This window comes from Leuciscus leuciscus (genome assembly GCF_965113295.1).
Source record: "Leuciscus leuciscus genome assembly, chromosome: 22".
In the NCBI taxonomy this organism is placed as follows: Eukaryota; Metazoa; Chordata; class Actinopteri; order Cypriniformes; family Leuciscidae; genus Leuciscus; species Leuciscus leuciscus.
The window spans coordinates 33,801,809-33,829,348 of NC_138746.1; the positions used below are offsets into that span (position 1 = coordinate 33,801,809).

Consider the following 27,540-nt stretch of genomic DNA (forward strand, 5'->3'; position numbering starts at 1 on the left):
GACCTCGGCAACATCACAGGCTATGTTTACATTTGCAAGGCAACGTGGGAAGAATCTTTTGGAGTGACGAATTCTCCTCCCTCGGTATTAGTCCGTGGTTTATTACATGGTCTACAATTGTTTCCAAAAACGAAAACAAATTGGGTTGTCTTCCCTCGTCCTCTCCCTCTTCCTCTTCCTCCACATTGTGTTCTCTCCCTCGTCCTCTCCCTCTCCCTCGTCCTCTCCCACTTCCTCGTCCTCCACATTGTGTTCTCTCCCTCGTCCTCTCCCACTTCCTCTTCCTCTTCCTCCACCTTGTTCTCTCCGGATTCCCCCTCTCATCCGCACTCTTCCTCTGACACCGTCCATTTTTGTTGAAAAATGAACTTACCTGTTGCCTTTTTATAGTGCGTAAACCTGATTGGTGTGTCTACAATTAAGCCCCAGTGTGTGTGTGTGTGTGTGTGTGTGTGTGTGTGTGCACTCCTGGTGGCTGTGTTTAACCAGTTGGTTCATGTGTGTGTTCATTTGAAAGTCTTTGCTTTGAAATTGCAAGGAAATTACATCATGATAAATTTCTGTGCCAAATGTATACAAGCATGTTTAGTGTTTTGCAAATCACTGTGTGTGTAATGTTTTGCAAAAAGTGTGAAGCTGACAATGTGCTTACAATCGTGCAAATCTAGGCCGGGGTTTTGCTCCTTGAGTGCAAGGTTTTGCTAATTGTGGGAAAGTTTTAATTTTGGTGTGTAAGCAATTGAAAAAAACTGTAGGCTAATTCGGTTCGGGAGAAGAGATAAAAGCCCGCCCACACTGACAAGTGATTGGTTGATTTACCGAAACAGGCCAATCAGATGCTCTCTATCGTACATGCGCTTCATGAGGCACACACATGTGACGCAAGGTCTCTCGCTCCCTCTCCCTCTCTGCCTAACTTTTATTTCTGTAGTACAGGGGTCTCCAACACGTCGCTCGCCAAGGGGCCGTTCACATATCGCGTCGTCTGCGCGCTCGAGTTCGTTATTTCAAATGTGGGCGCGCTCGTTTTTTCCAGGCGCAGCGAGATGGACAGGTCATGTGACAAGAACCAACCAATCAGCTTCACCCTTTCCGTAACAACATTGAAAGCCCAATCAACATGAACGAATAGAGAGCCTAAGTCCCTCCCCTCCGCTTCCGGCTCATGGGACCTTATTTCTGAAAAAATATGTATGGTAGTCAATGGCAACTTATCTTTTTATTCCATCTGAACTGTGCCCTGAATTACACATATGATGTTTGTCAATTTAAAAGATAATTATGAAAGTCAAGAAAGTCGCAGTTTGTCATAAAACAGAAGAGTAACATTTAGTTTTATGTGAAAATCACTCAATGAACTACATCTCTCGTCTCGCACTATGTGTGTGTGCGGTCCGGTACAAAACACTCAGGCATGACGGCGTAACGTTACGATTATAACGCAAGACTATAGAAAAAATGACAGACGTTAGCTTCAGTAAAGTTAGCTTCATTCATTTTTTGAGAAAAGGTATGACGTCACATGTGCGCCTTTTGGGTTTGTAGTCTTTGTAATTACGTATTTTCAGTCTTACACCTCAACAGTTTTACATCAAACTGCGACTTTCTTGACTTTAAAATGTATCTTTTAAATTGACAAACATCATATGTGTAATTCAGGGCACAATTCAAACGACATATTTGTTGTCTCTCGCCATTGACTACCATACAATATTTTTCCGAAATAAGGTCCCATGGTGGTCCACCGGAAGAGGAGGGACTTAGGCTCAAATACGTAATTACAAAGACTACAAACCCAAAAGGCGCACATGTGACGTCATACCTTTTCTCTCAATGAATGAAGCTAACTTTACTGAAGCTAACGTCTGTCATTTTCTCTATAGTCTTACGTTATAATCGTAACGTTACGCCGTCATGCCTGAGTGTTTTGTACCAGACTGCACACACACATAGTGCGAGACGAGAGATGTAGTTCATTGAGTTATTTTCACATAAAACTAAATGTTACTCTTCTGTTTTATGACAAACTGCGACTTTCTTGGCTTTCATAATTATCTTTTAAATTGACAAACATCATGTGTGTAATTCAGGGCACAGTTCAGACGGAATAAAAAGATAAGTTGTCTCTCGCCATTGACCACCATACATATTTTTTCCGAAATAAGGTCCCATGAGCCGTAAGCGGAGGGGCGGGACTTAGGCTCTCTATTGGGATTCTGTGATAACCGTGATAATTTTGGTCACTATAATCATGAAGTGAAATTTTCATGCCATTTCATCTCTAGTTATGATCAACTATAATTATGTGTTTTTACAGTATATGCAAAGTACAATTTTCTATTAAAAAAAATGAATCTCTGATTCTGTTCTTTTCTCTGACATATATAGGCCTACAAACACTTTTTTAGGTCTAAAACAGTTTGGATAGTTGTTAATATGAGAGTTATGAGACATTACTTAAAAGATTATGGGAAGTATCTCTCAGCCACTTTCATTTTTAAAAAGTAGCTCTCAAATGAAAAAAGGTTGCAGACCCCTGCTGTAGTATTTCTCCGCTGAATATACTGTATACTTGTATACCTGTTTATTTCATATCTCTCTTTATCGTATTGCATTTATTTATGCCGTTGGTTGAGATTAGTTTGTTTGCTTATTTGCTCTCATTTTATAACTGGCCTTTTACTTTATTTTGCATTAAAGAAAAGTAGATTTTTCTACTGTTCTTTGAAAGAAAATCGGTATTGTCAGGTCACACTTATAAAAAAGAAAAGAAAATTGCAATCGGTGCATCTTTAATTATTAAAATATATTTTTGAAAAGACATTTGAATATAGCCATCATTTATATTTGTCTGCTAAACTCATTTCAAACCTTTATGCGTCATATCATATGATTCAAACCTCAAAACCTTATATCAAGGAAATGACGCATGTCTGAAAAATGCCTCAACATTTCAGTACCTGTTGAGCAATACTGGAAGAATCACTTGTAATCATGAGTTTGCAATGGTGTCTAAATCTGAGTCTAACCTGCGTTTGTTTTTCTACAGTTCCTTCTGCAACAAACTTCAGTGTTGTGTGTCACAACTTTGTCAATGTGCTTTACTGGAACTACAGTGATCCAGCTGAAGAGATGAGGTTCAGTGTACTGGTCAAACCTTACGAAAGGTACGTGTGTGTGTGTGGGTGTGGTTGTGTGTCAAAAGCAGCTGATAAAAACAATTTCAGAAAATCATGTGACATTTCCTAATCACAAGACACTCATTCTGTCTCCTGTATCTGCAGTGATCCCCGAACCGTCTACACGTCCCAGATGTACCTTGATATCAGCAACTACAGCAACGACGCGGCTGATGATTATATTGTGGATGTGACAGCATATGTTGGACAAAAGAAATCTGAACCTGCCTCTATTAGATTCACATACAGCAAAGACTATTATGATGAGAAAACACATAAATATAAATGTAAGTTCTCTGAGTATAACTTAATAATATACCAGGGTTTTTCCTGCATGAGGCGGCCGCCTCCGTCAAATTTCGGGCCGCCTCCGTCTGTCGACAAAAACTCAAGACGGAATCACATGATTAGATACCTCTTTTCCACCGACATGATTCCTCAGCGGGTTCACGGCCGGGTTCCATTCCATTCTCAAACCGTTCTGCGCATTTCGACTGCATCAGAATAAGCACGAGCCCGGCCCTGGCCCGAGACGCTCAAGCACAAGTCCGACAGCTCATCAGAATTATCAGCCCGAGTCCGACTCGAGTCCGTTTTTTTTATTATTATTACACAGCGGCAGCCTGCCCTATTTGCAGCCATTAAAATAGTTCAGTTTTGTTAGTTATGTTTCTTTTCATTTCTTTATCATGTTAATTTAGACAAATGTTTTGGAGCATTTTTTTTTAAATGACGACCAAGCAGCCGAACCGACAGCGAGTATAGCCTACAACATGTTTGATCAATTTAGCCTCTCAAATCAACGCTAATAGGCTACTTTACTTGGCTACAATCCATAGATAGGCTATAAAACACTTCAAGCATATCACACAGACAGTTAATTTAACAAATGATTATTTATTAAACCACAGTGAGTAAAACAACTTTTTTTGAAATAGGCTACTGAGGCAGGCTCAGGCTGCTCGAACCAGCGCTCGCAAACGAAAGGAGCAATAGCCTATCTAAACCAATTAAATTAAATAAACTTGCAGGTTATCTTACCTCAAAAATGCACGACAGAACATGGCCATTCTTTTTTCCAGTAGTTTCCAACAGTTAAACGAAAATAAAAGTCCAATCAAACGAAAAGCATCCGTAGTTTCCAACAGTTAAACGAAAATAAAGTCCAATGAAACGAAAAGTTAGAGCAGTCTTTTACAGAGCATCGTGGAGAAAAAGAATAGCATCCACAGTGTAGCCTAAGGTTTTAACCCAGTCCTCCTCTCTTCTATCACTCTTCCCGCTGCGTTTTAAGTTGGCCATCTGCGATTTTTTTCTCTTAATATTCTCCATTATTTGCACATGAGGTGAATCGTGGGTCGCGCTGATGGGAAACCTTCTGTGTGTGTGTGCGTGCGTGCGTGCGTATGTGTGTGTGTGTGTGTGCGCGTGCGTGCATGAGACTGTCATGTCAGTCATATGTCACTGTGTAATTATAAGATTATGAAAGTTATGAGGTTATGAAATGTCTTTCTATGTTTGTTTTTCTATCGTCGTCGTCAGCTTCTCATATTTTTTTAATTAATGTCTAAAAATATAAAAAGAAGGATAACCCAAAAACCTGAAAGAGACACATTTTTCTGGTTGTGAAAATGTGTAAATGAAAGCAAATGATTGTTATTCAACCACAATGTTGTTAATATGGCCCCCTATGAACTGTAAATAAAATCAAATTATCTGATTATTAAAATACCTAAAAATAAATAAATACATGCTTGTAAAAAGTGGGGGTTTTTTTCACCTTCTAGCGGTCATTATACATAAAAAGATGCACCAGATTAATGCATTTATCTTTAAAATGTACAACATTTTCTTACGGGGGGGCATGCCCCCGGACCCCCCTAGAGGTACCGAGCTATCGGATTTTGCCACCTCCGCCTCATTTTCAGCCAGGAAAAACCCTATATACAGTATTATACTTTTTTTTTTTACAGTGAAATTAGGGTTTGCAATTTGCTATACTTGTACATCCGCAATTTATTCATCCCAAAACGGAAATTCAAAACTTTATTAGTCTTTTGATTATTCTTAAGTGTGCTATAGTTTTAGTAAACGTTAAGCTTAAATATCTCTGAAAATCTTGATTGATGAGATGTTCAACTGACAGTGATGATGAAGTGTGTAACGATACACTCATGTCACGATACGATACTATTGCGATACTTTAAAAACTTGAATTGAATTGAATTAAAATTGAATTGAATTTTGGATTTAAATGTTAGATTTGATATTACATTACAGGAATGGACTTGAATAGGCTTGGACTTGGTCATGGTCCCAAATTCACATGACATTCATGATTCTGAAGTTGAAAACACAGAATTATGTTCGACACACATGCTTGACTCTGTCCCTGACTACATATAAATAACGTAGGCCCGTTTTACTGGTAATATCAGTCACTAAAACCACGATGTCCCATCTCTCCCTCTATTAATGCACAAAAGAAACCCTGAATCGTCATACTCCTAAAACTACAAACGTGATTCAGTGATTTGAATGATGTCTGTGCTTTGACTTTGAGTGCCGCTCTTCAGATGATCAATGCCGTCAATCATAGTTCTAATCAAAATGACTGTTCCCGAACTTAAAAGAGTTAGTTCATCCAAAAATTAAAAGTCTGTCTGCAGTTACTCACTCCCATGTCGTTCATGCGCACGCACATCCACTTGAATGTGCTTTGATCAGTGAATCTGTTCATCATAATAACTTCCCTATAACTTTAACTCTTATCTTTTTGCTGCCTTGCGAAGCACTGCTCTTTCCCTTTGGGAAATGTGAATATTTAGATGTCTCTTGCAAGAATAATGTTAATATTACAGTTTTTTTCCTTGTTGTTTTGACTGCATAAGCAATATTGTGCTTTTTTTTTCCCCCAGGCTCTTTGGACTTCCCAGCTGTGAATACGTCTGTCCACAAAGATGTGATTGACGTGTCTTTTTGGCACCCTTCCTTATTTTATGAGCATGGTATTCCGAACGAGGAATTCAAGTACACAGTCACATATGATGAGGTCAGAAATGCAGTCAAAAAACATTGAAAGAGATGTAATCTCAAAGACTCCTCCATGTTACATTTATCTTTTCTGAAATCACTATTCTATTCTCCGTCTTCAGGAAACGTTTACACACTCATGTTTTGAGGATGAGGATCTGTGCAGTACACAAATCCACCTTAACCAAAGCTTGGCCGGACATTGTGTTGAGTTGAAGTTTGAAGGGAAGATCGCTGCTATTCCTACACACACCTCCAGAAACGTGTGTGTCCCTCCGCTGCAGACCCACACCGGTAAAATGCCCACACATGAGCTGTGTTTGAAATCCCCTGATCTCCTCACTGACTCTTCCATGTCATGTAAGTCACTACATGAGGAAGGTTAGTGTAAAACAGGGTTTCTCAAACTCGGTCCTGGAGGGCCACTGTCCTGCACAGTTTAGCTCCAACCCTGATCAAACACACCTGAGCAAGCTAATCAATGTCTTCAGGATCACTAGAAGCTCACAGCTAGGTGTGTTTGATCAGGGTTGGAGCTAAACTGTGCAGGACAGTGGCCCTCCAGGACCGAGTTTGAGAAACCCTGGTGTAAAGGGATGCACCGGTATGAACATTTTGGCCGATAACGATAATTCTTTATATTTGAACGCCGCATAGGCGTCAATTTCGGTGGGACGGTGGGGACGGTGGGGACGGTGGGACGGTGGGGAAGGTGGGGACGGTGGGGACGGTGGGACGGTGGGGACGGTGGGGACGGTGGGGACGGTGGGACGGTGGGGACGGTGTGGACGGTGGGGACGGTGGGACGGTGGGGAAGGTGGGGACGGTGGGGACGGTGGGACGGTGGGACGGTGGGGACGGTGGGACGGTGGGGACGGTGGGGACGGTGGGGACGGTGGGGACGGTGGGACGGTGGGGACGGTGGGGACGGTGGGACGGTGGGGAAGGTGGGGACGGTGTGGAAGGTGGGGACGGTGGGGACGCGTAACCACCAGATTTCGTCATGAGTCATTTTACACCCACCACTTTTTTGGTATTAAGTGTTACATATTATTACTCATGTTCATATTATTATGCATATTATTGCTCATCATAACCACTTAAAACTGTCAAAAAATCTAACCAGAAATTTGGTGATCACTGATCGTTGTTTAGGTCGCCTACATTAAACCGTTAAGCTTTTTCCTACAAGCCTCAATGAAGCGGAAACGCTTAATGTCAGATAACGTCCATAATAATTGGACTTTGGGTTAGATTTTTGACAGTTTTCAGTGGTTATGATGAGCAATATGAGAGAGAAAATTTGGTGATCGTTGTTTAGGTAGGCTACATTAAACCACGTAAAGCTTTTTGCACGTTAAAGACTTATATAAAGCCCATGAGAACCTTGTGGAGTCAACCCACAGCCGCTCGCTGCCCTGCTGAAATGTGAAGCAGAAACGCCTAATGTCAGATAACATCCATAATAATTTGACTTTTGGTTCGATTTTTTTTAACCTTTTTCAGTGGTTATGAGGAGTAATATGAGAGAGAAATTTGGTAATCATTGTTTAGGTACATTAAACCACGTCATGTCATATTGTCAACATGGTACTTATGAAGCTGAATAGTGGGTCATAGTCTAATGCTTTTTGAAAACTAAGGCTTTCTTCTTCATAAAACGAGTCGGACATCATCACATTTTTGTATACATTTTTATTTATTTACATTAGTAAGCAGGACATCGTCTTTCAAAACATGACCTCACCCAAAGCACATCTCAAACCAAACTGACGCCCATGGAAAGACGATAACCGATATATTACCCGATAAATCTAAATTTAATATATTTTTTGAGAGCCTGATTACAAAAACAAAAGTCTCACCATCCCAAGCACACAATTATAATTTTCTCATTATAATTTTATGTAGCCGATATGACAGACTTGCGCTGCACATGTTGCACTTACTTTACTGTATTTTCCTTTTTTAAGTGAATCATATTTCAAGCAACTCAAAACCATCATGTTGAACAAGTGCGCATCTGAAGTGTCTCAGCTGAAGGAAATGATCCATCATCATATATATCAGTTTTAATATATCAGCCAAATGTTCTTAATGCGGCGATAACGATAATATTAATAATGAACATGTATCGGCCGAAACCGATATGGTGGTCGATATATATCGTGTGCATCCCTAGATTATGAACACTGATGTCACATTCATGCACCAGAGACGACTGTGAAACACTTCAATCACAAACGGTTTGTGGAATGCATGAGGTGCATTCTGGGATTTAATGAATGCACTGGATAATCTCCACTATGGTTTCAGTCACCTCTAGTATTGCACTTGGGAATAAGGGGTGTTTTTTTTGTTGTGACATATTTTAAAGGTGAAGAATTTCATTTCTGTGCCACTAACTGCACCAAACAGAATTATGATCTGTTTATTATTGGTAAAATATTGTAATATTTGTAAAATATATATTTTTTTATTATTATCATTATTAGTAAATTTAGTATCAAGTATGCTGCCTCCTAAAATACATTGGTTTGGCCAAATTTTAGTAGCTTGAGTATTATTGGTGGATAATCCCATAATGCATTGCAACAAGCTCAGTGGAATAAATCCAAGGGCGTTGGCTTAAGGCGAGACACTACAGGTGAATAGGGTAAAAAATGTTAACTAGCAGATATCACCATGAAACTTTCCTCAGTTGATTACCTGCATTAAGATGAGAAAAAATTGATTACAAGTTTTCTGTAATTTAATGTTTAAATATGCAAATTAGGCAATATCTAATTAAGTATGCCCTAATTTGCATATATTTAAAAAAACGAAATCTGAGTATTGGATAAAGCCAGGTTAAAAAAAATGTTTCATTGTGTTCACACATTTCCAGAGGGATTTATGGATATCTACTTTTGTTATCCTGTAAATCAGAATATACTGTCAATAGCCTTAAAAAAAAAAGATTTTCACCATGTTTTTTGGAATAAAATGTTATATAAATCAGGCTAGGAATAATATATTTACAAATCCCTCTGTAAATGTCTTCATAATATAACTAGGTACAAGACTGGAAGGTTTGGTGTATATCGGTGCGACTGAAGTGGAGATTTCGGACTTGAAGAATGAGAGAAAAGTCATTTTGAGAAAACGGCTTTAAAGATTTATCATCAGCCAATGAGATTGCGCATTTAGAGTTAAATCCCCCCTTTTACTTTCACGAGTGGTTGCTGCTAAAAAGGAAATTACCATATTTGGATCCGACAGCATTGTGCAGGAGAGAGAGAGCTTTCTAACGGTGTACGTGATGAGATCGCAAGGACGCAAACAGACAAAGTGTCGTAAAATAAAGACCTAAATGTGTATTTCGGACTTTTTTTCACCACAAGTCTGAAAGAAGACATGCTATTGAAGACAAATATCCCAAAATCTCAAAATTGACCAGTAAAAAAAAAAAGATGTTTTTGCCTGCCGTGTCTCACCTTAAGCAAGATAAATGTTGCAAAAATATATTGGGAATTCATTCAATACCAATAAAGCAGTATTTAATCCGGTATCTGTCTGAGCAATGGCAGGTTGGAGGAGCGCCTCAACTTATTTGAGAACTTGTGTAGTTTTCCCTCAGTTTTGTCTGATGCTGATAGTGGAGCTTCACCTTCAGCCTATGAGAATGCCAGTATGTTGTGAGTACTAGAGTAGATGGCTTCACTGACATGTTGTTTTCTGTAGACCACTCAGTATTAATCATGGTTTTGCTGGGAGTTGGGATCGTGATGCTCTTCATTAGCGCAGGCGTTGTGTGGATCCTCTCCAAGAAGTGGTCCAAAATCCCCAAATTTCCTGAAGCTTTGGTTGGTGTCTTTTGAGTTCTTTCACTTTCTATTTCTGTTTTTTTTTTTTACATCTGACATTATGGTATATGCATGTTTCACCTAAAATGGTGTGTTTAACCCTCATGTTGGTCCAAACCTCTATGTCTTTTTGTCCTCTGTGGGACACTTTGGTCATTGTTGAAGAATATCATTATAGACCTTATTCAAAGCAGCGCCATCTTTGATTTTTAATGGGAATGAAAACGAGACTGTGAGGGACAGACATGCTTCTCTTCAATGGGCTGTACTGTTATTTAATGTGTTTTTGGATTGTTCTGCTCATGAAACACTGGAAAAATATCTTCCCAAGAAATTTCAGTTTACAAAAAACTCCTGACAATATAAGCCGTGGAAAATTGTAAGTAATCTAGGAGCGTTATTCAGCTTTTTACAGCGGATGCCATTGAAAACAAGCCAAAACTATCCCTCACAGCCTCACACCTGTCATGGCGCTGCTCTGAATAAGGTCTATCCTCCTGGGACCCAGGAATAGACTTTTGTCCACTGTAGTGGACATTATATTTTAGTGAATTTCTCTGACATCATATATGTCACATGTAAAGGGTGTCCTGTAAAGAGCAGATTCAGGACTTTTCAGAGACACCAAATGTTTGGAGGTTTCAGCATGAACACAGCTTCTCCTTGGTCTTCAAAAATGTCTGACATTAATTTAGTGATCAAATGTAGGAAATGTGATAATATATTGTAATTATAATTTAAATCGGACTACTTTTCAAATTGTATTTCATAAACCAACATCTCAGGAAAATGTTACGGGGTTTCAAATCAAAAAATGACTTTCTGTCACAGAACAGGACGTTGATTTCATACATCAGGACTTACATCATGTTTATCAGGCATTCTGGGAGACACAACACGTGAATATGTAAATAAATTATACATCAATATTCCTATGAAATATTAGATATTATTATTAAAATGTTGCCAATTATTACTCCAATTATTACACTTCTTTTTTCATTAAATGTTGCTCCAAGAACACATTAATGTGCACATTAGATACAGTGTAGAGACACATTGCATTGAATGGGAATATTAATTTATGGCCATTTTACCCACATATTGCATAAAGTAAAATGGTGCATCAATTCATTCCGTTATATCTTTCATAACATAGTTGAGAATCATCTTTATACAAATTTTGGTTAAAAAATTTTTTTTTGGTGATTGAAAAAAAATGAAAAAATTAATTGTTTTTGCCTATACATATCATTTCATGTCATTTTATTTTTTAAACAACTGAGTCCTGGCGTCCACTACAGAGGACATAGCATTACATATGAATAAAATATTATTTTACAAAATTGTTTTTTTACCATTTGTTTCTTATGCTCTAAACAATGTGATGACATGAAAAAAAAAAAAATTCAACAAACCTTTTTTTTTTCTGGGTCTCAGGAGGCTATAGTAAGCCACAGACACACTGTAAAGTTTCAGGAGTTTCAATCGCATTTAAATACGGCGATGAATCCCCTAAATTATAATTTCGGTTACATAAATTAATACATAATGTCTGTACGGAACATGGCTTGTCCCGAAACTGCAATGATTGACAACATTCTGGCATCACGCTTGTTTGCTATCCACTATTTTTGAAGCAACATTACAGCGACCTAAGCCTTGTTATTTTCTGTGGCTTTAACCAGACCACTGTCTACAGAGGCGGTGTGGTGTGTGTGTGTGTAAGGCGTGCGGTGTTGCCATGTCCACTTATTATAAGCATTTTCCGAGCTTGGCTAAAGCGAACAAGTTTATGAAGCTATTAAAATAGGTAGATGCAGGTCGTGATATTTTGGTCTTATCTCAGTATATTATTATTATTTTGGTTTATTATGTGCTTCGACACGAATGAGTCGAGGCTCGTACGTCTTTCCCTGTGACTTCTTTTGCACCGCACTTACAGAAGAGAGAAACATCTCTGATGCACATTTAAATACGTCATTACATTTACAACTAGTTGTAGCAATAGTGTATAGAACATAATAAAGCACTAAAAGCTGAACTGACAAACTAATTTAGCTGCAGTGTGTATGTGGCGTTGTGACTTGCATACGACTTCCAAACTCAATTTATGGGCAAGAATGACACACGGAAGAGAAAAACTGCCAGCTGTGGTTGCCATAATAGATAATACCATAATAAAGACGTAAACTTGTGTACAGAACAACCTGTAAATTTCACAATTTAAAACTGCAATATATAAAAAAGGGCAAGACCATGCTTCTACTAAAATCTAAAAACTGTTTTGTACCTTTAACATGTACTGACTACCTCCATAACACCGATAGCAAAGAGAAAGACGTCTCCGAAACGTTGCTTTTCCACAAGCTGAGATAAATACTAATACATAGAAGGTGCACAGTGTCACAGAACAGCACGGTAACACACGCGACACTAAAATAATGCAATAAACATTCATTTAACAGCATAAGATGTCATTTAAAACCCTAATATAACAAAAAACTAAGAAATAACCAATTATCAAAATGTGAAGTGTCACACAAAGAACTCTGGGAATGTCAGTTTATTTATTTTTTACTTACAAAAAAGTATTTTATTGTAACATTACATGAAACGTAAGAAGGGCTGAACGATTAATCGCAGTAAAACCGCACGCGATGTGGCAAAGGAAAGGCTGCGATTATCTTATGCGCAGCTTGTCAGGAGTGCGGCTGATTGGTAGTAAATACTGCTCCATCTGAACACCAGAGGGCGCTCTCACGCAAACACGCTAAATATGCCCCGCCGCAGAAGTACAATAATGCGCATCATTCCAGGAAATCCCTATCGCTGTATCTGAATAAACAGAAGATTGAAACGCTTTGATTAAACATGACTAATAAACACACGACTGCCTTATTCTGTGTCAGAAGCCACATCATCTCACAGAAGGAGGAGCTCAACTGTCCTTATGAAGTGAGTTTGGAGTAAATGCATGTTATTAAATGTTGTCAGTTGTTGGACAAGAGGTTCATAAATGCTTCTCATGTTTTGGAAAGATGTTTGACGCGTGTTGTTTTTTCAAATGCACGTTATAAGCGACTCAAACTCAGTGCTTTCAGAGTGAGCAGCGTTTACTGAGCCGTACGTCACTGACAAGCTGCACATAACTAATAATCACACCCTTTGAGATTTTAAAACCGCGATAAGCCATCTCGATTTAAGTGCGATTACATGTAAAGTGCGATTAATCGTTCAGCCCTAAATGTAAGGTATTTTCCTCATATAGTAAGGGAATTTACTGTTAACCATTTAACAGATTACTGTAGTTTTTTTACTGTTAGAAATGTTAAAATGTTCACATGAAATGTTCCTTTAGGGCTTTAATGCAGCAGTGTGTTGTAATTGTGACGTGTCTAGTGACTTCTTGCTGATATCAGTGCCATGATTAACCAGGTTTGCTTTTCCATACGCAGCGGAACTTTATTTCCGGCCAAACTCCTACAACACTCCATTCCCAACCCGAGGACAATCTCAGCTCTCCGACAGCATCTGATGGACACAAACCACTTCTGACTGAAGTCAGCTATCCCGTTTCTGTAGATGAGAAAGACTGCGAAACGACCACTGACCTTGCTAACACAGAAGCGGATGAGCCTCAGGTTCCTGAAGAGGATGATGATGATGACTTCACGGTCTGCGGCCAGTCGTCTGACTACAACAGTCCCAAATGCCTGATTGAAATGAGTCATGAGGACTTTGCTGAGGGATACGGCCCACGGCCACCGATTCTCTTGCCCTGAACCGGTGTAAGAATCACACAGAAAGATGGTCTGTTCACACCAAGTCATTTGATTGAAATCATTATATGGTCCATTAGCAATTTCACTCACACACCCGTCCAGCAGGATCAGGTTTGTGCTTACTGTAAGGAGATGAAACTACATCGCTCCCATTAAAACCATCAAAGCTGTGTGTAATGCAGCATATGCGTAGATCTTTTGCTTATGGTCCGAGCGATCTAGTTTTCTCGTAGTTTAGATGGGGTGTAACGGGTGCATTGACAGTGGTTACATTTACATGCACACACACACAACTCCTACAAATTTGCTTATTTAGAAAACCTGTTGTTTACATGCAAACCAATAACCGGGCAATGACGGTATACCACATTCACAGGAGTTTAAAAAAATCAGGTTATTCCCCAGTAGCGACGTCAAAATGGACAATGTCCTGTCAGAAAAATTGTATTTGTTGTTTATTTGAATAGGGACAGATACAAAAAAAACATAGATTATTACATAAAGAACAATCTGATGCCTGTATCACAGTGTTTATAGACATGGCTAATTCACAACACCTGTCCCTAGGAGGGCTTTTAACAGTTAAGATAATAAAGAAGTAAAACATTTTACAGAGAATAGCCTACAATAAAATGTCCAGAAACCAGTTGGCACCAATAAAAATAAGTGTAGTAAATAAACACATTCACTCGAACTCACACAGATCGCACACCTCACACACACACACACACAGCTGTACATCTCATCTGGCGTGATCACATGCTCGATGGTGTTTTAAGCCCCCAATGGCTCCTTAGAGGCAGCTAACCCTACCCTCAACCTTAAACCTACCCATCCCCTCGCTGCCTGGAAGGCGCCGTTGGGGGCATAAAACACCAAACACCTGATCGCTCTGCTGCTGCTGCTGTATGAACCAGGCTTTTGTTCGTTTTTTAAAGGTGGATAGTTTAATTAAAGTCTTTATATTTGTAGGAAGCCAGTTCCACAGATTGGCTCCTTTCACAGAAAAAACATTTTGGGCAAAAGATGTTTTACAAAATGGAACTTTACAGTCTCCACATGTAGGAGCTTCTTGTTGATCTGGAGAGTTCCAGCCGGTTCACAAATTTCATGATTTTTTTTTTGTTTTTTGACAAAAATACCAGAACAAATACCATTTTTGACTATATTAGGCTTCATCATTCAACCAAAAGTTGTATTCCCACTCGACAACATCAGAACGCATCTTACACACTCCTGTATGTAAACGATCTGACAAGGACTCTCCAGTGTGTGTGTGTGTGTGTGTGCTTATGAGCCATACCTTTATTCTGTAATTCTTGATTTTGTCATGAAACGCATGTATAGATCACAGCATATGTTTATATCCAAGGCACTTGAAGTTGTGGATCAGTCCTGCTGTTGACTTGCAGAACCTGTTTGTCAGAGGCTTTTCCTGGGCTGTGACTTTGCCAAGCTGAATATCTCGCCCGTCCGTGTCGCTATATACACATTTCTGTGTAGAGACTTAATCTGTTACATATGAAAAGTCTTTGCTGCCATTGCACCATATTCATGTGTCTCATAATAACAATAACATGCTCCATTTAATATGTGCCTAAAGCTTCTCTGTAATCGAACTTTTCTCTGGCTGAAAAGACATTATGTGGGTTGTATAAATAGAAAATACAGCATTACTCGGAAACATTTCATGATGTAGTTGTGATGTCACTTTTTTGGTGTTTAGAAAAAGTGGCAAAATGTAATTAAGTGGAAAAAACGTGTGGTATGTTTTTTTTATTTTTTTTATTCTATGCACTTTTTATGCTATCCCTTCTGATTTCCCCATAAATGTATTGTAATTTTAAAGCTTTATGCTCTTTGAAAATCAAGGCAAATTTTGCACTCAATTAAGATTCACCAAGAATGTACGAGTCTCTACTCTGTCCAGACAAGATGGCAATAAAAAAGGCTCTCTTAAGTTAGCTAGTTAGCCCCAAATATGATAATCCCATTCCTTACTAACCATTCAAAATATTAACATTTACATTAATGCATTTGGCAGAACCTTTTATATCTGATGTCACGTTCAATGAATACAAGGCATTCAGCTGATCAGGATGGGTTCTTGCTGTTTGCTAGTGCCATACTTGTCGAGGTTTGACGATATTTTTTGTGTTTGTCAATTTCATGCATATGTAAATGTATATAATCTGTATATAATATCTGTTTGATGTGCATGTGTATTTGCTGTACATTTTACTTACAGTAATAAACCAAGTGACTGGCTGCTTCTTTGCTTTAGCTGTTGATTGACACTCTTGAGCACTACACATACTGTACATATTGGAGGAGAATTGGGCCTTTTGCTCATATATGCATTTAACCTCTTAAATGTCACTGGCCCACCGCTGGGCTCAAAGCCATTACATATTTAAAACAGTAATATCCTATACTAAACCTAAACTAATCTTGACAAACTAATCTGTAGTTTTCATATTTGGTGACTGATTTTCAAAATAAATTACAGAGGAGCTGTAATATAACAATTTGCAACAAGAATATTTTCATATTCCTAAAGCGTGTTCAGACCTTTATTTTGAAATAGCGATGAACGTGAAAAATCATGAAAGAATGGTAGAAACCTCTGTTTGTTTTCATGCCAAGAGTTCAAAAGATAGCATCCATTCAATTATTTTAGAAAAAAAGGGTCTGAAAATGTTTTAAATATAAAGAAAAAAATAATAGATTCACCATTTGTGATGTGGCAGCGAGCTATAGCGCACATACGTGTTCTTTTTATGTGTTTCTTAGAGGTTGAATTCATATAAAAATCTGCCAAACTTCCCATATTACTTCTGAATAGAATGTCTACTCATAAATTGTATGAAAATTGTGGAAATAATGGTTCAGAATCAGATCACTCAAACCACATATGGAAATAGTGGCGCCCTTATATGGGCAGTGATGGAGTCTGGTTGTCACCTAGTGAAAGAGTTTGGTACTGCGCCCAAACAAAATCTCACTGAAAGCTCATTTTTTGAGATATCAACCTAAATTTTGAAACACAACTTGTTCAGATTTTTTACTTTGATTTTTTTTTGTGTGCAGTTTTAGAGTTGCCCAGGTTTTAAAAATACACATTTTACAGAAAATATGAATAATTATTTTTTTTAGATTGTACATTTCCATAAACTCAAACTTCTATAACTTTTTTCTGTTTCACTTTCTTAATTTATTTACACTTCTACAAAAATCTGCCAAATGTCTTCTTTAAAACAAGACCAATTGTACGTCTATACTCCAAAGCATTCTTTAATTACAACCATTCAAGTTCGAAATGTTTATTTTCACGTCTACTCAAAAAAAGGGGGTGACAGGTTAATATATCCTATATAATATACTGTAAGGAATCATAGTCTGCCCTGACCCAGATTCCACCTCAAGATATGGTTGATTCTGCTCACTCCCAAAGATGGCTCATTTATCATAGAGAAAGTGTTGACATATTTAATCTATTCTATAGAAAACAATTGTAGAACAAGTTTGAAATTATAAAAGCCAGATGTGTTTTTAAGGCCTTATGGCCGATGTGACCGTGACTACAAAGGTCAAGATGAGACGTTTGTGCATAGACAGGGGTTTTTAAGTAAAGGACAAGTGACGGTGACAGAATAAGACCATTGTTTAGAGGTGTCGTGGAAGTTTCTTGCCTCTGAGAAGAGTTGATTGTCCTTGGAGAATGTTACATTTAGCCTATGAGAGTGGGACGTCTCAGCTTCATTAACATACAGACCACAGCTGTTACAGCAGGAGCAGCTTCACTACAGCTGATAAACTAATAGGATAAAGGCTTGAGTTTCGGATGTTCAGGAATTATTCCGACTCAAGGTGCTTCAGTGTACTTCACTACTGTGATAAACTAGGGGTGAGCGGGACACAACCTAACACGGGGCTAGTTGTCACACACTTGTTTTAAATACTTCCACACATGCCAGTATGACGAATCTTAGTGTGTTTATTAGTTGCCATATCAACACTATATAGAGAAAAAATTGCGCCAAAATTCAGAAATCTTTGGAAAATATCACTGAGCATTAGCAAAAGTAATTTTTTTACTTATGTTCATTTTTCATCTCTGTATGTGTTTTATTTAAAATTAGACAAATCTGATATTATTTTAATCTCCAATCTGTTATTTAACAGTTGAGATCTTCCTCTAATGCTGATCTAACCAGCAGAAGACACTCGCCGGGTTTAAACCCCAGTTGTGCAGGCGGGGCATGTTGTCACACTGCGTTACAATGAGACCCTATTAGAACTATGATATTCTATTCTATACTTTTATCAATTCTGTTGAGAAACCATGAGAAAAAGGTGAATAAAGACTGAGAGTCAATGTTCAGAAATGATTCATTATTCTTTCTTTTTTTTGTGATCAACTTTTTATTGTCAACATCCATTCAAACAAACAGACAGGGAAGGGAGAGCAACAGACATATCATTCATAATTTAACAATATGAAAGAGTGAGAAAAAAAAAGAAAGAAAAAAAAACACCTTATATAGTCATTCCTTTATATAGTCCAATATGTTGGAAGAAAAACATTGCCATGCATCAATGGTGCTAGGTTTAGCCTTGTTAATTTGTGCTGTTGTACATTCACAAGTCACTATTTTATGTAAGCTATGAATCCAATATGTTTTTGCACACATGTGTGGAGTAAAACTCCGCCATGGACGGTCCCAAGCCCGGTCTGAGAAAGGAGGAGGGTTAGGCGTGGGGCTAGCAACCCCACCCTGTAAAAAAAAACCTTTGCTACAGAAACGCAAACAAGAGCAACAGGTAATTCCGCCTTGGGGAGAGACAGGTCTTCGTTAAGAAGAAGTATGACGCTGTGCAGTGAAAACCGACGTAAATTGGAAGCTGCAGGGCCGATCTCCCTTCTCTCAGCCAGGGCAACCAACATCGGTACATGGAACGTGAGGACCATGTACGAAGCGGGGAAGACAGCGCAAGTGGCAGCGGAGATGCGGAGCTACAACCTCACCCTGCTTGGAATCAGCGAAACTCGATGGACGCAGTCCGGTCAGAAGAGGCTGATCACTGGCGAGATGCTGCTGTACTCGGGACATGAGGAGGATAACGCCCCCCACACACAAGGAGTAGCACTGATGTTGTCAAAAACTGCACAGCGAGCACTCACTGGATGGGAAGCCCACGGCCCAAGGATCATCACAGCATCTTTCCGAACGAAGAAGAAGAAGATCACCATGAATGCTGTGCAGTGCTATGCACCCACCAATGACAGCGAGGAGGGAGACAAGGAGCAGTTTTATAGCAGATTGCAGTCCATCCTGGAGAGTTACTCAGAGAACGATGTCACCATCCTGATGGGAGATTTTAATGCCAAGGTGGGGAAGGATAACACCGGGTATAAGGAAGTGATGGGAACACATGGACTTGGCAACATGAACGAAAATGGTGAGAGGTTTTCAGATCTGTGCGCTCTTAATAACCTGGTGATCGGCGGCAGCGTCTTCGCACATAGGAGGATACACAAGGCAACTTGGGTGTCACCGGACGGCTCCACCGAGAACCAGATAGACCACATCTGCATCGTCAGGAAATTCAGAAGATCTCTACAGGATGTGAGAGCGAAGCGAGGAGCGGACGTCGCATCAGACCACCATCTCGTAGTGGCAAGACTGAAGCTGCAGTTGAAGAGGGGGTGGATGGCAACTACAGCACAGAGGCACAAGTACAACACCTGCTTTCTGAGGGACACACACAAGCTAGAGGAATTTAGAGTGGCTTTGAGCAACAGGTTCCAAATACTGCAAGAACTAGAAGAGGAGGAGGAGGATACAGTGGATGGCAGATGGAAGAGAGTGAAAGAAACCATAACGACAACATGTAGGGAGGTCCTTGGACCCCTGAAATACCAGCACAAGGAGTGGTTGTCGGTAGAGACATTGAGGAAGATTCAGGAAAGAAAAGAGAAGAAAGCAGCCCTCAATAACAGCAGAACAAGAGCGGAGAAGGCTAAGGCACAAGAAGATTACACAGCCGCCAATAAAGAGGTAAAGAAGCGTATTAGAACCGATAAGCGGAACTATGTTGATGGTCTGGCAGCCGAAGCAGAAGAAGCAGCAAGAAATGGCAATATGAAAGATCTGTACTCCATCACAAAGACGCTGTCAGGGAAGTTCTGCAAGCCAGGTAGGCCGGTGAAAGACAAGGAGGGAAAAATATTGAAGGGAGAGGAACAACAAATGGATAGATGGAGGGAACACTTCGAATAACTGTTAAACAAGCAAATGCCAGCAAACCCGCCAACCATCAATCCAGCATCAGAGGATCTACCAATAGATTGCAGTGCGCCAACCAGAGAAGAGATCCGCAAGGCAGTAGGCCAGCAGAGGAACGGCAAGGCAGCAGGTCCAGACAGTATACCAGCAGAAGCATTGAAGGCGGACCTGGAAACAACGGTAGAGATACTGTTCCCGTTGTTTAAGAAAATCTGGGAGGAGAAACAGGTGCCCACGGAGTGGAAGGAGGGATATATTATAAAGTTACCTAAGAAAGGCGACCTCAGCAAGTGTGACAACTACCGAGGGATTACGCTACTGTCCATTCCAGGGAAAGTGTTCAATAGGACCAGGTGGACACCCAACTCCGTGACCAGCAGGCAGGCTTCCGGAAAGACAGATCCTGTACGGACCAGATTGCCACCCTGCGTATCATTGTCGAACAGTCACTGGAGTGGAACTCTTCTCTCTACATTACCTTTGTAGACTATGAGAAGGCTTTCGATAGCCTGGATAGGAGTGCCCTTTGGAATCTTCTCCGGCATTATGGTGTGCCAGCCAAGATCGTCAACATCATCCGAAACTCGTACGATGGTATGACCAGCAGAGTGGTCCATGGAGGGAAGCTTACGGAGACCTTCGAAGTGAGAACCGGGGTTCGTCAGGGATGCCTGCTCTCGCCTTTCCTCTTCTTGCTAGCCATCGATTGGATAATGAAGACTACAACAGCACGCACAAGAACAGGAATCCAGTGGACACCCTTCACACAACTCGACGACCTGGACTTTGCGGATGACTTGGCCTTGCTATCCCACACCCGACAGCAGATGCAGGAAAAGATAAACAGCACAGCTGCCACCTCCGCTCAACTAGGTCTGAACATCAACAAACAGAAGACAAAGATCCTCAAGGTGAATAACACCAACAACAACCCAGTCCAGTTGGACGGAGAGGCGTTAGAAGAAGTGGAGGCCTTCACCTACCTGGGCAGTGTCATCAACAATCAGGGTGGAACAGACGCTGACGTTAAGGTACGAATATGTAAAGCAAGAGCAGCCTTCCTACAGCTGAGGAACATCTGGAGCTCGAAGGAACTGGGCCTAAGGACAAAGGTCAGGCTGTTCAATACCAATGTCAAGGCGGTCCTTCTCTATGGTGCAGAGACATGGAGGAAAACAGTGGCGACGATGAAGAAAGCTCAGACCTTCGACAACTCCTGTCTGCGAAGAATCCTCCAGATTCGCTGGCCAAACACCATCAGCAACCAGGATCTTTGGCAGAGAACCAATCAGCTTCCTGCAGAAGATGAGATCCTGAAACGACGCTGGAGATGGATTGGTCACACGCTCCGCAAGCCAGCTTCCAACATCACCAGGCAAGCGCTCACTTGGAATCCCCAAGGCAAAAGGAAAAGAGGAAGGCCAAGAAATACGTGGCGCCGAGATCTGGCAGCTGATACCAAAGAACTTGGATACACCTGGAGCCAGCTGGAGAGAAAAGCCCAAGACAGGGATGCCTGGAGAGCTCTTGTCGGCGGCCTATGCCCCAGGAGGGGTAGCAGGCATAAGTAAGTAAGTAAGTAAGTGTGGAGTAAACCAGTTCTGTATTATTGTCTTCTTTGCAGCTGTAAACCCAGCAAACAACATTCTCTTTTGCAATGATAGAGATCAGAATCATCAATGAGAAGACATAAACCCGGATTAGACATATCATCGATTCGATTCCATAAAAAATTTAAGTTGTGCCATAAGGGTGTGGTGTTACAATTATTAATTTGTTTTGAACTATGCTGTATATCTGTAATTTATGGTGTGTTTGTTGTCAAACTCAAAAATTTGTTTATTTTTAATCATTAAAAAATGCCATTATTTTATATGAAAAACTAAATACTTGTATTTTATTGAGAAAATATTTTAATATTTCTTGTAGATATTTTTTTTAATTATTAGATCAGATTACATTTTAAGCTGTAATATAGTCATGTGACATTGAACCTCACCAATGGGGCATGCTGTCACATTTCACTTCCAAAATTTCAGGGTAAATCAAGAAAAAAGTATATGCTGTATTAATGAAACAAAACCACATAATTGTACTAGACGTGTGAAACTCTGAACCCAAAGTAGGTTTACAAAAATGGAGAAAGTCAAAGCGTGATGCCTCGCTCTCCCCTACTTCATCTTCATCGAGATCTTCAATGTCCTCTTCATTTTATCTTACAAAACCCTACAGTATATCAAATAAAACAGTCAAATATCAGACATCAGTGGTTTATGATTTTAGACAAATGAATAAATGATTGTTCCTCGATGCTCTGCACTGAAATTGAGTCGTTTGTGTGAGACTATCATATCTTCCTAAATACAAGTTTATCATTTTGCTGAAATTGGATTATAAGGTTTTTCTTTGAAACTATTATAAAAATATTTAACTATGTCTTAATGCAAACCAAAAATGTATAAATACTCATAAATAGTATTAGGCTATAACCAGTATTGAGGGTAAAACATTACAAGTAACGTGAGTAAAGTTATGTAATCAGATTACTTCTTTCAAGTATCTAGTAAAGTAACGCATTACTTTTAAGTTTACAACAAAATATCTGAGTTACTTTTTCAAATAAGTATAAGTATAGTTACTTTGTTTTCCCATGTGTTGACTGACAGCTCTCTTGTCCCCATGTTGAGAGAAATCGTGGGTAAGTGCTGAGGCGTTGTGAACATGATAGTAGGCCTATTGTAGTTCTAGAATAATTGTGTGCAGGCATTTATTCATCTCACTTGCAAAAAAAAAAAGGGAAAAAAAAGCAGATTCAGTATTCCTCAAATTTAATAAAAACAGTGAAATGCAAAATCAGTGCATATATACACAAATATACTTGATGTATTTAATCTCACTTTATTAACCAATGTTTTTGCTGCTGACCTTCGATGATCCACTTCAACCATACTAATAAAAAAAATTTTTACTTTAGAGAAACATCACATATGCTGATGCAAAAGTGTTGAACTTTCTTCTCCTGCGTCCTGTTCTTCTCCTGCAGAGCTGAAAGGTTAGTTTGAACTGAAACATCTACTGTACAGTTGTGAATTTGCATTTTTCTTCAGCCTGAGGCTGATTCATTTCACTTTTGGTAAAAGGGCCTTTATGTTTGCCAAAATATAACTTTTTTTGTTTGTTATTAAAACACAATCAAGCTCAGCTCAGAAAAAGTAATGCAAAAGTAACGTACCTCATTACTTTCCTTAAAAAGTAACTAAGTAACGCAATTAGTTACTTTTTTAGGGAGTTATATGCATTACTTTAAAAGTAACTTTCCCCAACACTGATAATAACAGCATTGTAAACAAGCTAAATCTTGTACTTTAAATAAAATATTACAGTATTTAAAGTGCTTATATACTCCAGTATTCTGCACATGAACAAAGTCAAGTAAAACATTATATTATAGTATACTCAAATTTACTATAGTTTCTTCTTAAAATGGTACAGTTATAAAAACAATACCTGCGACACTCAGTTGATGAATCCGTCATTGCTTGCGTGATGCAGAAACACCCAAAGTGTGCAGTTTGAAATCTGCCATGTTTTCTTACCTGGGAACAACTCTTCAGACAGTTTTGAAAAGTCAGCATGAAACAGAAGTTGCCATATTATAATTTTTTCTATACTGTGACGTATATCCGGGAGAAACGGCTTCTCGAACAAGAAAAAATGTAGGACGGGACATGATTTTGTACATGGAGAATTGATTGGATGTTGTAGTTTGCTATTGGTCGAAAGTGTCCCGCCCTTGCACCAGTAAACATGTCATCAGAGAAGAGAAGAGATCTTGCAGCAACAAGAGGAGAAGTTATTTTGAGTAGGGATTACGAGGACACATTAAAAAAGATGTACACATATAAGTAATTTAATAAAAATAAAAATAAATGAAAATTAAATTAAATTAAATATAATTAATCATAATTCAAGAATTGTCCATTTTGATGACTCAATACAATTAAACAAATGAAATGGCTTTTATTTTGAAAAGGGTGTTTTTGGTGGGCGACCGAGCGATATCGCAGAGTGGTCTCCCGCTTCACGCGTGACTGTTGCTGCGGTCAACAGATGAGACACACACACACACACATAGAGAGAGAGAGAGAGAGTCGTGAATGACCGCAAACCACGTCAAGACGCTCCGCTATATCTGTTCTCATCTGTATCTGTTGACATTTGCTTTCTCAGAGCTCGTTTGATATCGGATCATCCAGGCTGGAGAGAGAGAGAGAGAGAGAGAGAGAGAGAGACAGAGACACAGAGAGAGAGAGAGAGAGAGAGCAGAAAAGGAGGAGGCCACTCCTTTGATAAACTGTGCGGATTAAAAAGCTCTCTTCATGCAGCTGTGTTATATTTACATGCAGCAGATGTGTGTGTGTTCATAAATCACTAGAGCTGTGTGTGTGCGTGGATCTTCCTGGACAGCTCGCGTTTATTATTAACCTCGTGTCGGATCTTCAGAGACGAAATAATGTAATGTAACCTGGTAACACGAATGCAGGTAAGACACCGCGTTCTCTTCCTCACTCACACAATGCACCATGACATTATTTTAAGTGCCATCCAAATACTTATTAATAATCGTTCAGTGCGTCTACATAACAAAGTATCATACCATCAGACACATCACTGCACCATCCCAGCTTAACACACATCCTATGTCCGAACGTTCCCATTAAGTTATTCAAACGTTTTTTCCTGAACGTTCGAAACGTTCTGAGTTTTTTGTTGTGCGAACGTTAAAGGAACATTCCATTTGTTCTTTCTGCAAACATTATGGGAACGTTAAGTTACTCCTAAAGGTTCTCAGAACGTTCTGAAACATTAAAAATGTATCAACTGAAACATTTCAGGAAACACGTTTTGCGAACGACGTATAAATGATCATGATAACGTTTTGAGAACATTTAAGACCAAATAACATTGAACAAACGTTCTATTAACGTTACTTAAAGATTGTTTGCTCATAACTTTGGCTAAAGTTCTGAGTACGTTCCACCACATTACTGTTGGTAACACTTTATCTAACAGTGTCCTTGTTACATGTACTTACTATAGTAATAACAGTACACTATGCATAATCACAAGCAGCTGAACCTAACCCTATGTACAGTTAGTTTGTTGTTAATTAATATTACTCATTAATATCTCACAAGGATTAGTTCTGCACTACTAAAAATATGCGGGATCCTTGCAATTCTTGTGATTTGGAGTAGTAGTATCTTATACCATGTTAAATGAATATGGTAAAAACATGGTGATGGATACAAATGGTTACATATGAGCCGTTTCCTCCACTTTTTGTTTGCGTAATAAGCAAAGTACAGTATAGATCTCTAACTGCTACACATGTAATCCTGTGTAAGAGACGAGTTCGATGTGTGTATTTGGACCACTAACAGCTGCTTTAAACAGGTTTATGGATCTCTTGAAGTTTAGGTGCTCATAGAGTCATACATTTATATTTTAGAGTTTAGCGTGTTTTTCCACCTGCCATATACATCCACGCCGAGTGAGTGAGAGCAACACACACACACACACACACACACACACACACACACACACACACACACACACACACACACACACACACACACACACACACACACACACACACACACACACACACACACACACTTCCCTGGTTACCTGGATCTCAGTGTGTAACACAGTCCTTCAGAAACACCTGTAGAAACAACACTGATTCATCTCTTGTCTATAAAGTCTCTATTCATCTCTAAAAGCCGAACCAAACGAAAGGAAGAAATCTAATCTTGTCTGTCAAAATGCATTTAAAACACATTTATAAAATACTTGTTTAGGATCTATAAAATGTATATTGGTAACACTTTACAATAACTTAATAAATGAACTAACAATGCGCAATACATTTGTTACAGTATTTATTAATCTTTAACGTTAGTTAATAAAAATCCAGCCGTTCATTTTAGTTCATGTTTAGTTCACAGTGCATTAACTAATGCTAACAGGATTTTAATAAAGTATTAGTAAATGTTGAAATTAACATTAATAAATGCTGCATATGTGCAGTTCATTATTAGTTCATGTTAACTAATGAACCTTATAGTAAAGTGTTACCAATGTATTGTATTGTAAAGTATTAGAAATCCAACTAAATGTAAAACAGTAAGAACATTAATATACAGATATAGATTTGTAGGTTTTGCGAGTGTGTTTGATGGGAGAGTGTCCCGTGGAGACGAGGTCTGGTGTGAGACTCATGGATATGGTTATTGTTGTGTCAGGTTAGCTGGTGTATTTAGTTACTCAGGAGAAACGCGGGAGGCCTTGCTAGCGTAACGTAATATGTAAGCGCTAGTGTCGCTGCTATCTTTACAGCGTTCAAGACTCCAGACTCCTGCTGTAGTAGACACAACTACTGTGTGTGTCCCAAGCATAGACTGTAAAAAATATGGACAAAGCGTCTGTGACGTCACCCATAGACTTTCTGAAGAACGGGTTTGAAGCCGTTTATGGGGGGTATGGGCGGCGCCATCTTGGAAAATCTTGGGAAACCCTAACCCCGCCCACCTTCTAACGCAGCGCGCGTCACTCAGCTCGCTCTGCTACTCCGGTTATCTCTGTGTATATTTTAGGCAACGAAATATGTTATAAAACACCATACTAACTCTTTTCGTTTTCATTTAAAGAAATCTTAAACATTATAGCCACACAAATGTGGTTCAGGCAATGCATATTGATTATATTCAACTGCACATAACGTTTTGCCTATTTATGAAAAAACAATATAAAACACAAACCTGCCTCTTTTCATTTTAAATATAATATAAAAATATTAAAAAATTTATGGTCCAGGCAATATGTGCATTTGTACTAAACAACAGATTTTGCAGTAAACAACATTACAGATTATCTTCGTTGTATTAAAATGACAAAACTCAACCCAGTCTCTTTTTGTTAAATTTCAGTTTTATCAATATTAGCCATTATAAAAGTATAAGTAAAAGGTATAAGAAGCTATACAAATAAAGCAAACAATTCAGTCAAACATACAAAGTCAGCGCTCTAGTCTAACCATACATCGGTAAAGTTAAATAGCTTATAAAGTTATGAAACTTCCCCTCAGCCAAAACGATTGCCCAGGGAAAAAATTATAGATTCACGAGACCAAAAAGACGAATTATATCTCATGTTTAACCACTACAGAGACTTCAGAGTCCGCGGCATTGGCGGCAAACCTCAGAACCACTAGCCGATGAAAGGCTGCTCCAGGCGGGGTACGTGAACGCCGAGCGCCCGGTCATCGCTGGATCAACTGGATAAAATTTTCATAACTCTTTAAATAAACCACAGATTTGAGCTTTAAACAACTACATTCTCGCCT

The 27,540-nt window shown here is 39.1% G+C and overlaps 2 protein-coding genes and 1 long non-coding RNA gene across 5 annotated transcripts in view; 2 read left to right on the forward strand and 1 right to left on the reverse strand.

The window, feature by feature from the left end:
• Positions 1 to 16,110, forward strand: part of ifngr1l (interferon gamma receptor 1-like) — a 67,099-nt gene extending 50,989 nt beyond the window's left edge. Inside the window, exons 6-11 of one of the 2 annotated variants that reach the window (XM_082153893.1) lie at positions 3,050 to 3,167; positions 3,285 to 3,466; positions 6,098 to 6,231; positions 6,335 to 6,572; positions 9,936 to 10,057; positions 13,516 to 16,110. In XM_082153893.1, coding sequence (XP_082010019.1) covers positions 3,050 to 3,167; positions 3,285 to 3,466; positions 6,098 to 6,231; positions 6,335 to 6,572; positions 9,936 to 10,057; positions 13,516 to 13,842 — 1,121 coding nt within the window. In that variant the 3' untranslated portion in view covers positions 13,843 to 16,110. The remainder of the gene's footprint in view (positions 1 to 3,049; positions 3,168 to 3,284; positions 3,467 to 6,097; positions 6,232 to 6,334; positions 6,573 to 9,935; positions 10,058 to 13,515) is intronic. The other variant, XM_082153894.1, reaches the window with a different exon arrangement.
• LOC309486564 lies at positions 14,449 to 23,801 on the reverse strand. Of its 2 annotated transcripts, XR_014201595.1 has the most exons (4): positions 23,030 to 23,801; positions 22,772 to 22,911; positions 21,729 to 22,358; positions 14,449 to 18,549 (listed from the first exon to the last, which is right to left on the reverse strand). It is a non-coding gene; the product is annotated as an uncharacterized lncRNA (long non-coding RNA). The 2 variants fall into 2 exon arrangements; XR_014201596.1 differs by having other exon boundaries at positions 21,729 to 22,911.
• A 389-nt stretch (positions 23,802 to 24,190) lies between these two features.
• The window catches only part of rab23 (RAB23, member RAS oncogene family), a 30,107-nt gene continuing 26,757 nt past the window's right edge, over positions 24,191 to 27,540 (forward strand). Inside the window, exon 1 of the mRNA XM_082153911.1 lies at positions 24,191 to 24,675. The gene's annotated coding sequence lies outside the window, so the exon portion shown is untranslated. The remainder of the gene's footprint in view (positions 24,676 to 27,540) is intronic.